The sequence below is a fragment of the Rhinolophus hipposideros genome, assembly GCF_964194185.1.
Source record: "Rhinolophus hipposideros genome assembly, chromosome: 24".
Lineage (NCBI taxonomy): Eukaryota > Metazoa > Chordata > Mammalia > Chiroptera > Rhinolophidae > Rhinolophus > Rhinolophus hipposideros.
Window position 1 is genome coordinate 29,409,393 of NC_138070.1, and position 14,904 is coordinate 29,424,296.

At 48.7% G+C, this 14,904-nt stretch overlaps 1 protein-coding gene across 1 annotated transcript in view; it reads left to right on the forward strand.

Moving 5' to 3' along the window:
* The window catches only part of ST14 (ST14 transmembrane serine protease matriptase), a 41,999-nt gene extending 33,538 nt beyond the window's left edge, over window positions 1-8,461 (forward strand). The window contains exons 17-19 of the mRNA XM_081037719.1: window positions 3,540-3,814; window positions 5,102-5,238; window positions 5,322-8,461. Of these exons, the coding sequence (XP_080893845.1) occupies window positions 3,540-3,814; window positions 5,102-5,238; window positions 5,322-5,483 (574 nt within the window). The 3' untranslated portion in view covers window positions 5,484-8,461. The remainder of the gene's footprint in view (window positions 1-3,539; window positions 3,815-5,101; window positions 5,239-5,321) is intronic.
* Window positions 8,462-14,904: the final 6,443 nt, after the last annotated feature.

A 14,904-nucleotide genomic window follows, 5' to 3' on the forward strand; every position in this document is an offset into this window, starting at 1 on the left:
TACTGAATAAATGAACAGATGGATGGGTGACTACCCATATGGTAGAGTATGGGGATGATTGTGAGAAAAAATTAGAAAGGGTAAGGCACCGTTAACGGTGGTATTGAATGCCTGGATGGGAAGGAGAGGCTGATCTGACGGGTAGGTATTGAATCATTTTAGGTTGTTGAATAAGACAAAGAGGTTCTCACAACAGCAGTTTTGAGGAAGTTGCTATCCGGCAGCAACAGATTAGAATGAAGAGAGACCAGAGGCAAAAAGACCTGGTGTGGAAGCTGGCGCTTCAGTGTGGGTGTGAGACACTATAGGGAGGGGGTGTAAGAATGGAGAGGAAAGGGTGGATGCAGGGTCAGCAGAAGGCAGCTGGTTAGGGGTGGGGCGACAGATACTGGTATGTGAGTCTGAAGTGCACGTCTGAGGTGAGGCTGCTTCCGTAGCCTCTTGACTTCCCTGAGAGGTTAGAGAAAATGAAGCGGGTCTTCATGCTTTTCTCTATCATATACAATTTTCTATTTTAAAGATATATTTTCCAGTTTTTTATTTTGAAAAAAATTCAAACCTACAAGTTGCAAATACAGTGATAGAAAAGAAAAATTACAACAAACGCCTTCATACCCTTTATCTTACATTCACTAATTGTTTAATTTTACCACATTTGTTTTATTTTTCTCTCCTCACACATATATGTGTATACACCCACATATTTGGTCTTAACAAATATTTTTCTTTTGAGCATCAAGGTATCTCAGAACACCTCAGTAACAAAAGATTTGGTTCACTAAGGAATCTGCTTGCTAGCAAAACACGTCAGACCACAAAGTTAACATTAGGTTACATACATCTTAGAAAAAACATTACCTCGATCTGTTAAAATAAGCCAGTGTGAAACTAGGAAAGAATAACTAGAAAAAAACAAGCTCAGCTTCAGTGCCCCAAGTATCACACTTAGAAGTAGAAAGATATCTTCTCCTTAAGTAGTTATTGTTAGGCCATACAGATTTTTTAAATGTTAACAAAAATAAAGGAAAAAAATCCTTGAAAATATATTATCAGAGGCAATGAAGAAAAAATATCAAATAAGGAATTCTTCAGGCAGAGTTTAGTCTATTTCCCTGCACGACGTATCATCATCTCCTTTGAGGGATGGCATGCATCTCAGGTACAGCAGCCTTGCGACCATCAGCCATCGGATCATCTTCATCAGTGCTAAGACCAGGTTTGATCATCCTGTTAGCGTATGTCTGGGATATGCCAGACTGAAGCTGGAAGACAGGAGCGCAGTTTCGTGGAGCACGATGACCACATCCTTGCTTCACAGACTTGTCCTACTTGTCGGCCTCTTCCTTTTATGTTAAAGTCTTGGTGATGGAATGATTAGGGTTTATTGCCGGGTGTTTCTTTGCTGCCATGTAACCCATTGTTGAGTTGTCTCTTAGGGCTTGGGCCTACATGATTCTTTCCATGTTTTCTGTCCAGCCACTTGTGCTTGTGGCATTGCAGCATTGGTCAATTAATTTTGCACGACCACCCTTTTGGCTTTTTTCTCCAAGATGTCTTTCGGGGTTTCTCAGAGCTTTTGAAACGGCTTTTTCTCTTCTGCATCTTCTGGAATGTCCAACCCCTCTTTGGTGACAGACACTAAAATCTTCCCCTCAAATTCCTTCAGCTGTTGGACACAACTTCTCAGTAGGCTTGGTCACACAAATCCTTCTAAGCTGTGCTTCCAAAGATGTTCACATATATTTTTCTGAATTGTTTCTGAGTTAGGTGCAGCCATCATGACATTCTTCCTTATGTACATAAATCTGCATCTCCTACGAACAAGGAAATTCTCCCATGTAACCACAATATGTCCAGAAATGACAGTGCTGATATGGTACTGTTAGCTAGCGTACGCCCCATATTTCATGTCCTCCAATTCTCCCAATATTGTCCTTTATAAGTTTTTATCCCCTTAAATCAAGGATCCAGTCTAGGGTTATGCTTTGTATTTAGTAATTAGGTTCCCTTAGTTTCTTTTAAATCTAAAACACTTTCTTCAAGCCTTATATTTTTGGTCTATTACCTTTTTGAAAAGTCCAGGTCAGTTATTTTGCAGACTATCTCTCAATTTGGATTTTTCTGATTGTTTTTTCTTTTTTCTTTTTTTTCATTTTAACCTTAAATATTCAACCTGAATATTTATCAGAAATTTATGTGGGTACAATGAAGGAAAGGGTGAGTTGTTTTTATTTATTTGATATAAATAACCATCTGTTGGCTTATATTTTTATTCATCCCATCATTTAGTGATAGCTATTGCTATAGCTTTTATCACTTTTTAATATCTAGTGGTCTTATACCATGCTTTTTTTCTTCTTCCTTTTTTTTTAAATTAAATTTATTGGGGTGACAATTGTTAGTAAATTTACATAGATTTCAGGTGTACAATTCTGTAATACATCATCTATAAATCCCATTGTGTGTTCACCACCCAGAGTCAGTTCTCCTTCCATCACCATATATTTGATCCCCCTTACCCTCATCTCCCACCCCCCTGATTGTTTTTTCTTGATTAGAGTTAGGCTACAATTTTTTTTTTTTTTTGGTAGGAAACACTACCTAGGTGATACTGTGTCCTTCTCAGAAAGCCATGATATCTCATTAATGGGAATGACTGGGAGAAAATTATAGATTAGTTACTTGGTTAAGGTGGTGTCCATGGGTTTCTTCATTATAAAGATACTTCCCTCCCTTGGTTATGAGTTAAGTAATCTTGGATGATCCATTGAATCAGTGTGAATATCTTACTCTCCAACAATCTTTTACCCAGTGGTTTTAGCATTCCTCAGTGATTCTTGCATGTATTGGTTATTGCTGTGGTAGGTGCAAAATGTGACTTCTTATTGAATAATTTCTTTTGTATTTATTAGCTGGTGTTTTTCTGTAAAGAATAGCTTTCCTTGCTCCCTTATAAATTTTTTTTAAATTATGTTTTAGACTCAGGATAGACTCATGGATTTCCCCTTCTCCCTTTTCTATTATACAGCATGTGTAGAAATGTAATCCAATTGTTTATTTTGAAGTTCAGATGATCTTGACTTTGGCCAGTGAGCACCTTGTCCTACTTGTTCCGTCACTGTTTTGAGCACTCACTGACTTGTAAAACAAACGTTCCAGGTTCATTTTATGCTTTACCTACTCTAGACCTGAAATCAACTGATTCCGCTGCCAACAACAAACGTAGTATATCAACTTCAATCTATTTTTCAACTCATGTGGTGCTTAGAATATGTATCACTGTTAGAAAAATATTTTGAGTGAGTTGTGTGTTGTTCCTTCTGTGAAAGATCAGATTAATAAGCTATAATAAGGTATTTTTGGATAATCGGATGAAAATGAATTAAAAGAAGGAAACAAAGACGGAATGGGGGTGGTGAGTGCGGTGTCAGGAGGCATCCAGTAGTTTCCAGTTGAGGATGGAGGCCGAACTATGCGGCTGTCCGACGGTTTGTCCCGTGGCGCGCTCATCTCCGGCGGCTCTCTGGCTCCCTCTGCAGGTACTCCGACCACACCATGTGGACAGCCTTTCTGGGTCTGCACAACCAGAGCAAGCGCAGTGCCCCCGGGGTGCAAGAGTGCAAGCTCAAGCGCATCATCAGCCACCCTAACTTCAACGACTTCACCTACGACTACGACATCGCACTGCTGGAACTGGAGGAGCCGGTGGAGTACAGCAGCACTGTGCGGCCCATCTGCCTGCCAGACACCTCACACTCCTTCCCGCCCGGCAAGGCCATCTGGGTCACCGGCTGGGGCCACACCCACGAGGGAGGTGAGCTAGGCTGTCCCACCACCCACGCCTGGGCAGGATGAGGCTGTCCAGGAGTAAAATGGAGGCTTCTAATGAAAGCGGGACATTTGGAGGCCGGGCTCTGCATGGAAGGCCTGGCCCTGCTACTTAACTGAGCGACCTAGGCCCAGAGTTGCTTAAACTCTGTTTCTTCCCCTGTGCAGTGAAGATAAAATCACCTTCCCAAATGGTACTTAGTGAATGTAAGAACGTTGCTGTGGAAACACTGATGTAGAGAGTACTGTGGAGCTGTGCCTGGGTCAGGAGCGGTGGTGGGAACCTGGCCTCTTCTCTCCTTCTCCGTCCATCTGAAGGCCGTTAGTTGGTAAATGTTATGTTGAAAAAACTCAGTTCTAATACCGTGTTACCCTGAAAATAAGACCTAACCGGACAATCAGGTATAATGCGTCTTTTAGAGCAAAAGTTAATATAAGACTGGTATTATACTATATTATATTATATTAAATTATATTATATTATAAGACCCGGTCTTATTTTACTATAAGTAAAATAAGACCGGGTCTTATAATATAATGTAATGTAATGTAATGTAATATAATGTAATATAATGTAATATGATATATTAATTTTTGCTCCAAAAGACGCATTAGAGCTGATTGTCCAGCTAGGTCTTATTTTCAGTGAAACACGGTATTAACGTAGCAGACTGCTAAAAATTTGTAGATTATAGAGAGGAAAAAGAAAAGTAACCTGACTTAAGGCTCTATGCAGGGGTATCCAAACTTTTTTCAACATTTTTCACCAAGGGCCATATGCAGTAAAATACACACATAGCCGGGCCACTCACTCGAGGTGAAGTACGTATTGCCTCACCTGGTTTATTTAAGTAAACTAAATCTATTTTTGAAATTTGCTGCGGGCCAATTACAATGGATTACGGGCCGCAGTTGGACACCCCTGCTCTACTGCCTTCACAAAACTACTGTGGACATTTTTGTGGTACTTTCTTTTAGTCTTTCTGTTTCTTATTTCTCATATGCTATTCCCACGGTGTATATTTGATCTTATATCACCTGTCACATTTCCAGCCTGCCACCCAGTGAACTCTAGATGGCTGCGTAATATCCCGTTGAGTAAATGTGTCGTCAGTTACATAGCCATTTGTCAGCCACAGGCCTTTGGGTTGTCTCCAGAGTTTTACTAGTACAGTTACTCCTGTGGGAACGTCATGGATGGCACTGTTGCCCGTGTGGCACGGCCCCCTCAGAAGCCCGCGTGCTCAGTCAGCCTGTCCTGCCCTCTCCCCAGGCAACGTGGTGCTGATATTGCAGAAGGGCGAGATCCGCGTCATCAACCAGACAACGTGTGAGAAGCTGATGCCACAGCAGATCACCGCACGCATGATGTGCGTGGGCTACCTGAGCGGGGGCGTGGATGCCTGCCAGGTGAGTGCCGGCAGGAGAGCCTGGGCTGGGCTCAGCCTGGGGAGCTGGGCGGGGGCACTCAGGCCTTGTCTTTCTTTCCTCAGGGTGATTCCGGGGGCCCCCTGTCCAGTGTGGAGGCAGATGGGCGGATCTTCCAGGCTGGCGTGGTGAGCTGGGGGGACGGCTGTGCGCAGAGGGACAAGCCAGGCGTGTACACGAGGCTCCCTGTATTTCGGAACTGGATTAAAGAGCAAACTGGGGTATAGACGCAGAACCCATCCACCGGCCACCCCAGTTTGCACCCCTGAGAACAGGATTGCTAACTGCACCCCTGCCTCGGGCCCCCCTGAGCCCAGACTGTGAGCTGAATCCCCAGGACTCTAGAGATGGAGGACCAGTCTGCAGAGCCTCTCACCTCCCTCAGCCTCCAAAGCAGAAGAGAGGATCCCAGCCGTGCAGATGGGGCAGAGGCTTGAAGACACAGCCAGTCCCCTCCATCCCCAAGTTGGACTGAGGCTCTTTCCTGAAGATCGGCTTCCTCTGCATCTCTGAACCAGGAGCAGCTGTAATGTTGACTCTGGGACCCCTTAGGTGGGGCTGATGGGGCGCTGGGTGTTCCTAGGGCCACACTCTTCAGGAAACCCAGGCCAGAAGGATTCTGGAAGACAGATGGGTCTAAGATTTGAATTGTTTTACCAAGTCCCAGGGTCGGGTTCAGAGTGCGTATTTGTGTGTATGAGTAAAACACTATTTCTTTTTAGGTATGCTTTATTTCTTACTGGAGTCAATGGGCTCTCCTTCTTCTTCTCCTTCCTCCTAGTCCCAAGTCCTACTCCCAAGTTGTAACTGGGTTTAAATGTCCCTCAGCACAGACCCTGGAGTCAGGCTAAGAGTGAGGGTCTCTGGCCAGCATAGGGCTGTGTTGAGGGTCTCCAGCCAGCTAGCAGAGGGCAGAGGGCTGTGTTTTGTTTTTTGTTTTGTTTTATTGGAGAATATTGGGGAAACGTGTGTTTCTCCAGGGCCCATCAGCTCCAGTTCAGCTCCAAGTCGTTGTCCTTCAATCTAGTTGTGGAGGGCGCAGCTCAGCTCCAAGTCCAGTTACCGCTTTCAATCTTTAGTTGCAAGGGGCACAGCCCACCATCCCATGTGGGAATTGAACCCGCAACCTTGTTGAGAGCTCGCGCTCTAACCAACTGAGCCATCCGGCCGCCCCTCCGGCAGCTCAGCAGCAGCTCCTTGTCTTCAATCTAGCTGTGGAGGGTGCAGCTCACCAGCCCATGTGGGAATCGAATCGGCAACCCTGTTGTTCAGAGCTCACACTCTAACCAAGTACCATCCGGCTGCCCCCCAGAGGGCTGTGTTTTTGCTCTTATCTGCAACTGCAAAACCAGGAGCGGTGGGGAACGTGTGTGGCAGCTGCCTGGTCTGGGCACCCTTGGAGGGTGGAGGAGCTTTGTCCCCGAAGAAAAGAGGAAGTAGGACTTTTTTAGGTGGGGAGGTGGTCATGTAAGCTGTGTGTGTGTGTGTGTGTGTGTGTGTGTGTGTGTGTACATGTGTGCTTACACATGCAGGTATGAGAGGTCCTGAGGCCTTGGAGTAGATCTGCTTTGCCTACAGGTTTTCGTATCTGTAGTGCCATCCACCCTCCTTTGAGTTTTACTTATTTAAAATACTCTCTTCTCTTGCTTGGGGTGGCCCAGAGGGACAGTGTCAAGGATCTGGGGAGGGCTTAGGGAGTTTTTAAAGGAACATTTGAGGTGCTATATGAGTTGGGGCCAGGGGAGAGCAGCAAACCTAGGAAGAGGAATGAGATGGCCAGTGTCATGAAGGAAGACGGGTTGTCTTTGTGCATCGCTGTATCTGCAGCTCAGGCCTGGCTCCTAGAAGACGCTAATATATGTTTGCTGAATGAATGGTTTTTACCTTCCATGAGTTTTGGAAACCAAAGAAATCATAGTGTCATTGGAGTGATCTGGTCAGATTTCTTGGAGGAGGTGAACTGCCTCTTTCATTTTAGTCTGAGTGTTTTACCCTTGGGAGGGAGGGAGAAGTTTTGTCTTGACACCTATGGAAGCACCCACGTTGAATTTCCCGTCCAGGAATGGGAAAGTGTGTCTGTTCTGACCAAGATGTGGGGAAGTAGAAGGATGGAGATGTCAGAAGACGCCTGCACAGATAGCTGTGAGTAGCTGATGTGTAGGGAGAAGCCTCACTGGCATCTGGTTCCTGAGCACACCTGCCCCTCAGGCCCAGTGTAGACGTGTTTGCCCCACAGTGGGGCTCGAGGAGGCCAGCCTGGTCTGTGCCTCCCCGTAACACCTGATTCTCCCACCACAGCCTGCCATTGTCTTAAAAACTCCCTTCCCAAGTCAGAAACACAGGCAGGATCAGAAGACTTCACTACAAATTACTTTTGTTCCCTAATGGCAGTGTCTCTTTACAACTCCCTGTTCCAATTTCCTGTGGTTTCTCAGGCTCGTTATTTTCTACCCGGGGAGATGGTTAAACATGCAGGTGGTTAGTCATTCAGGAGTCTTGTGGTCTGTGTGGTGTGGGGACTGGGCACACCTTCTGTGACAGTGTCCGCACAGTGTGGCCCTTGGGCCAGCAGCATCAGTACCACCTGGGGCGTCTCGGTGGCGCAGATTCTCATGCTTCACCCCGACCTCCTGCATCAGAGACTCCGGGGCGGGCCCAGCAATCCGCTTCCAGTGACTTGAATGTACCGAACGTCTGAGAAGTACTGCCCACGGGCTAACAGCCTCCGCCTCACTGCCAGACACTCAAGGCTCACAGGCGCGTGCCCTCCAGTCCTGTCAGGGTCCTGGAAGCTTCAGCAAAGGGTCAGTGCCTTTAAAATGACTGGAGCCAAATCCAGCGTTACTTCTGACACATAAGAACAGGCTATGAATCCTTCACTTGTGGGAAGTCAAGTGTCACTCTGAGGCTTGTCACTCGCTGATAGCTCCAATGAAGACCGGAGGCACTGGTACAGAGTCTGAGTTGACAGTGGGAGTGGCAACTGGCCTGTGTCCACCTTTCCCTGCTGAGGACAGTGGTGCCGGCTGGGAGCAGTGCACAGGCACACAGCCGCTGCATGGACCGGATGCGTGCGGTGGGGCCGGAGGCCTGCTGTCCTTCACCCACGGCATTGCTGGGGGAGGGACTGGTGGCCAAAGCTATTTTGCACACATTTGCATTTTAAATCTTTGAAGTCTAGCTCCAAGCGTGTAAATGAAAATGCAATTTAATTAGCGCAGTCTGCCTTGGTTGCAGCCAGGTCTACGGTGCAGGGGGTGGGAGGAACGTACATTTGCAGACCCAGTCATGTAATTGCATCTGGAATCAAGTTGCTGAGAGCAAGAGCGTGCCCCTCACTGCCCCAACAGCTAGTCAGGGCTGTCAACAGGCTGCTGCTCACTCAGAGGGGCCCTGTGCTTGGTTTAATGCTCTGTATTGCCTTCCTTAAATTCTTCATTTTGTACCGGGCCCCACAAATTACATAGCTGGTCCTGCAGCCTTATGAACATGGCCATTCTCCAGGTACCCTAAGTTCACAGTGTGAACTGGGCAGGGAGCCGGGTCTGAGAAGGCTCTGATGGGGTGGAGCGAGGCGTGGAGTCTGCCAAGAGGTGGAAATGACTTCTTCTAAGCCCCTAGCTGCTGCCCTGTTGTGTGGGCACTGGGGGGTGTGCAGTCCTCTTCAGCAAACCTAGTGAGGGTACCTTAGGATCCTTAGCATCACCGGCAGGTGTGGGACCCCACAGCAACTCAGGTGCAGCTGACAGTGAGAAGGAAGTGGCAGGGGCGGGGCCAACGGGCTGGCATTCCTGCCCACGTGAGCACCTATGTCCTGTGCTGGGTGCGACGCCCAGTGCTGTTGGTTGGGTCCCCCTCCCAAGCTCAGTGAACCACCACGGGATCTGTCGTGCAGGAGACCCTGCTCGCTGCACCATTTGTCGCGCACGGTGGCCCTCGGAGTCTCTGCTCCCGCACCCCACATAAGAACGCAGGATGTGGTGAGGCCAAAAGAGAACACCCACGGAGCCAGAGGTAGGGGAGTCATACCACTATATTCTCGCTGGTGGCTGGGTTGGAGACACAGGAAGTAGGAGCCATACGATCCGCAACCCTCTGTCCTAACTGCAATCCGCGCTTACCAGCCACCATCTTCTTGCTAGCCCCCATTCTCTGCTAGCGTAGCCACGGCAGTTATATTAGTGTCCAGTGGCTCACTGGTTACAGCTGACGGCCAACCAGCCACAGCTGACGGCCATCTACTACCCGAGCCAGCACCTTTCCACATGAGGCCGAGAACCTGGAAACTGCTCTCTGGGGCTCTGTCCCCACAGGGTCCTTTCCTGGCTGACCAGCCTGTTTTGTTAGTATGATCTCGAAACTATTCATCTCCCTGGTCCCTTTAAACTACCTCTACCTCAATTATTTTAGCCACCAGTTGAAAATATATAAAGCTTAATGAGTGTTTAATCCGATTGCATGGACAGGGAGTCTGCAGGAGTAACAGTGAAATCTGGTTAGCTAGGATGGCCTTGATAGACGGGGTAAGGGCCCGGTTTGGAAGTCTCCGAAGACCCAGAGACCTAGACCCTGAAGGGCTGGGAGGGAAGGTGTTCAATCATGAAGGGCATTGCAGGATTTCCCTTCCAGGCTGTGGGCTGTTGGTGGGATGTTGCACTCACAGGGGTGCCTTCTGGGGGTGGGCTGTGGGTCGGTGGCGAGGTGGGACGGGGAAGGACCCCAGTTCCACTGCTGTCCTCTGCTGCTTTCCTGTCACTAGTGCAGTAAGGTTGGTGTCCTACCTCAGGGTGAGCACACAAGAGGCCCCAGCACAAAGCTTTCCCTGGTCAGTCCTTTGGCTCTTTAGTTTCCCCCACCCCCATCTGTAGACCTGGCCCTCAGAGCTGGAGGATATACATTCCCAGGGCAGGGCTAAAGACCACTTTTGAGGTTGAAAAGAATGGTGACCCATGGGCAGGAGGTGGGTATCTGAGAGTAGCAAGCAAGTGTGAAACATCTCGTTGAACACGCATAACCTGCACGTGTGTTCTTATACACACACACAGACACTGACATTTTGGGGGAGGAGTGGAGTCTGTGTTTCAGGGAATGAACTGATTAGATTATGCCATAGGAATGGGACCTGGCTGTGACACCAGGGCACCCTCTCCCTCCCCAGGGCACCCGAGATGCCTGCAGATTAATTCAGGGGGCCTCCACCTTTTTGTGATGAAATGATGCTTTTCACTTTTAGGCTTGGGATTGGTGTGTGTGTATGTGTGTGTGTGTGTGTGTGTGTGTGTGTGTTGTACACCTGCAACCACATTTAAGGGAAGGTGAATCTTTAAGCCAGTGTTTCTGAGACATTTGAAGTTCTTGGAACTGTGAAATTATAAGAGAACATGGGTCCAGCATATCTAACGTGATGAAGAATGCCTCCTCAGTGTTCTAGGTGCTTTACTTGCCTTGTTTCATTTAAATTCACAACAACCCTTCGGGAATTCCATTTTGCTGGCAGAAAACCAAGGCACCAAGAGTTTAAATAACTGTGCAAGGTCCCACATGTAGGAACTGTTGGACCTGGGATTTGAGTGCAGGTGATCTGGCTCACTGTCCCACCATGCAATGTCACTGTCCCACCATGCAGTGTCACTGTCCCACCATGCAGTGTGTTATCCATACATCGTCATTTCATAAAGAAAGACAATGTTAACATGTACAATGAAGGTAGACCACACTCTTAGAAAATGTGGGGATGAGCAAGCGGGAATTGCTCCTCTACGCATGAGTCCCCCTTTCCTCTGGGAATTCTGACAAACCTGGTTACGAGACCTTCCAGCTATCAGACTCTCCAGGGGTGGGCTCTGGGCTGGTGATACACTTGCCTTTCATCTGCTTTGCCAGCCTGGGCGGAATGTCGCTGCACATTGGGTCCCTGGGCCCCCCAGCCAGCAGGAAGGTGATTTTCAGCAGCTTTCGTGCCATCTCAATTTGCCCGATGAGGCTGGTCAGTTGGGGAGGGAAGGGAAGGAGTGTTGGGAGAGGTGGGGCATAACCGCTCCCTCAGGTCAGGTCCTGGTCACTGGGCTGGGATTCCTCAGAGTGCCAATCAGGAAGGGAGCCTGGGAAGCCACCCAATACCACTGAGGATGATGAGCCTAACCCCGAAGCAAGAATGTGAATACTTATCACCTGCTTTTACATTGTGGGATTTCCTAGAAGATGGTCCAAACTTCTTCCATGGGATGACAAGCACTGGCATTGATGACAGGGAGGGAAGATGTCAGAGAGGATCTGAGCAGGGGGCATTCCGCGGGGCCTGTGCAGTGGCACTGTCTCCTGTAACCCAACTGTGGACCAGAAGCCTGGCCTGGCTCTCCGGGGGTGAGCCCTCTGAGCTGTGCAGAGACAGCAAGGACAGGGAGCTGCCACCAGCGCATCAGGAAGAGCAGGAACGAGCAGGCCCTGGCACTGCTGACCGTAAAGGGGATGCCTGTGTTTATACTAGCTTTATACTCGGGCTGTCCCCTGCCCTCCCACCCCCAAGAAAGGTGCTGAACAAAGAGCAGCTTTGATTCTCAGGGTAGTGCTGGTACATCACACTAATGGCCTTGTGGCCTAATGTGCGTACAGACATGACATTGTGTTTCGATGGAGTCCTAAGTCTTAGGGTTTCAGTGAGTTCCGTTATCCTTTTCCCATTTCCCTCCTTTTCCCTAGACCCCAAGTACCATCATCCTGTGCTTGCAGCTCAGAGACTGTATTTATCCTATCCTTGCCCCTCACCTCCAATTGTTTCCTAAGCACTGTCCAGAGGTGTTTCCAAGCGGAGGCAGACTCAATTCCATTGTCTGTTTGTTCCATTGTCTCAGAATCTTCCAACAGGAGGGATGTGTGTGTTTGCTTGGGATGTAAACCTAACTTTCCCTTTCCCCTGGTGCGTCTGCTTTCCCTCCACCACACGCACCCTTTACCGGGGAGGTATCACTATTTTCCCTGCCCACGCCCCTAGGATGGAGAATATCAGTCTCTATGCCAGTCCCTCTCCTCTGGAACTTCATGTGGACTTGTTTAATTCAAAAGGACATTCTTCCATCCTCAGCCTGTGCTCTTTTTCCAAAGAGCTACAAGAACACAGGAGGTGGGGGGGGCAGGCGAAAGGCCTGGGGATGGGGGTGGGGAACCAGGTCCTGTGTAGAGAAGGGGAGAGAAGCTCTCTCATTTGCTCTAGCTTTCCCTCCCTCTCTTCACCTTCAGAGAACAGGTCCTAAAATAAGCAGGGCGTCAGATACCTCATTGAATTTCATAATCTAAGTACTGTTCAAATACCTGATATTACAGGGAAAGTGGATAGAAACAGAGTAGAAACAACTGAAATATATGTTTGAAACATATGACTATTGAAAAAAATAATGTGACAAGCTTCTTTATGTAAGCCAGAGGAAAGGCTGAGGGCCACTCTGTGCCCTTTGTGACTGGGGAGGAGTGTCTGATGCAGGATGTGGGGCTGCTTCAGGCCCATCAGGCCCCAGACCAGCAGACACTGATGAAGCAGGTCCCGAGGCAGGTCCAGGGCGGGCTGTGGTGGGACGGGGGGTTCATGACCCTACCTAGTAGGTGTCAGGTCACAGGGTCTGGCTACCTGTCTGGGCCGAATACAGGGGAAGGATGCCTATGTCTGGGGCTTTTCAGGGTGCAAGGACCTTTCCATGATCCTTCAATTGCTCGGTGAGAAGTATTTCCTGAGGTGACAACTGGCTGAGGGGCTTTTTGAACTGGAAGAATGCCACCGTTCAACCTCGGAGTTGAAAGAACTCCCAACCTGCGGCCAAAGTATCTGCATCCCCTCCTTAGGTCGGTGAGAGCACAGACAGGCGTCAGGTGGCTAGGAACTCGCTGCACCTCCGCCCAGCTTTGTACACCTGCCCCGACCAATGGCTCTAAGTTATCTTGATGTCCGTCTCCCACTGGATGTGTGCGCTGGATAGGACTGGGAAGGTCATCCACTCCATAATACACAACAGGTGTCAGGAGCAACAGGTGGGGTGTGCTAAGTGCCTTGTGTACACCATCTCACTGCATCCTGTCACAGTCCTAGGAAGTCGATTTTATCACTCTCAGGGCATGAGCGGAAACTCAGGCCCACAGCTGGCACTGTATCTTGCTCAAGCTTCCTCAGTAAGAGAAGAGGAGGGATGCAAAGCCAGAATCTTGTACTGCCTGCTGGACGCAAGGCACTCTCCACCGAAACCTTGACATGCTGAGTCCAGAGCCTCTCTTGCGGGGTAATAAGCTCACTGGCTCAGGAACACACCGAAAAGCCCAAAGTGAACTTGCACTGGCTGGGCTCTGAAATGGCTCCTTCAGCATTTCAATCTTTCCCATTCCCATTTCCTTGGCTACCCCCAGCACCCCTGGGCATTTTCCTTCCTCAGGGGCCAAACCATCAGCTTTCTCTTATGCCGCTGCCCAGGGCCAGTGCAGACAAGGGAGAAAATGTTTCCTTGAGGTGTTGGCCCTGAGCAGTGGAATGAGCTCTGACCTCTGATCCAGAAGGAATAACCGCTACCCCTCATCTTCCTCCTGGGGTCAGTCCTTTCTGCTGACTGCTGATTGGATTTGGGTGAAGCTTAAGCAAAGGGAAGAGGCCAAAAGTGATGAGGGGGAAGGGTGCGGGCACCTCGGCTTGGAGCAGGAGGTGAGGGGGCCTGGCGGGGCTTTGGAACATGTTCTTAGTCCTGCTGAGCCCAGGGAAACCCCCTTTGCTCAGATCTTCCAGGCCCAGAGAAGACCCACGAAGTGAGCCTCTGTGGGGGGACAGAAATCCCTATGAATCACCAATGACAAAGATTTTCACTCAACTCAAATCTGGGGGACTGGAGCAATCAGCTGAAAAGACAATTCCATTTTGTTGTAGTTCAAAGACTTTAGAAAAACAAATAAGTGGCAAGTAGTTTGAGGTGTTTCATGGGGTATTTATTTTAAACAAAAGCCTTTTAATATGCTTTTCAAAAATATTTTGTAAGTTTGGGTTAAAGGCAAAGAAAGATTATTTTGAGTCCCAGCCTTGGGAATCATGCTAGGTGAGAGCAGTAGGGGGCGCTCACACACTACATTTCATTAGACCAGTTGCTGAAGCAGCAGGAGCCCAGAAGTTTGGGGCAGCTTACCGCCCTCCACAGTCCCCTCCCACCCAAGTAATGGTGAGTCTTGGCGAATCACTGGTTTAGAAGCCCTATGTTCCCATGTGTGGAAACGCCAGGTTAGGACCCACTGTGAAAGCAGCCTTCCAGTTGCAGTGCCGCCTTTCCTCCTCTTCCTAATCCCCCACCCCAAGGTGAGGGTACGCAAGGGCACAGCTTGCCAGTTGTTTTCATCACACTGTGGGAGAGGCTGGCAGGCACTTTTAAGTCCCACAAGCATATCCTGAACTCCTGAACTGGATGGCTGATTTCTACGTGGAGCAGGCCTCATTTATGTGCCCTTGGAGTGTTAAGGGTTGGAATCACGCAAGTGTTTGGCAGATTCCTAGGCTGGAGCAGGTTTATAGGAGGCCAAGGGAATCCCGGATCACAGTCACTGCTACGGGGAGCCGAGCATTCTCTTCGAACTCTCTTCTTAGGGGTATAGAGGGCCCCAAGAAGCTTCTCATCATTTTTTCCAGAGCTT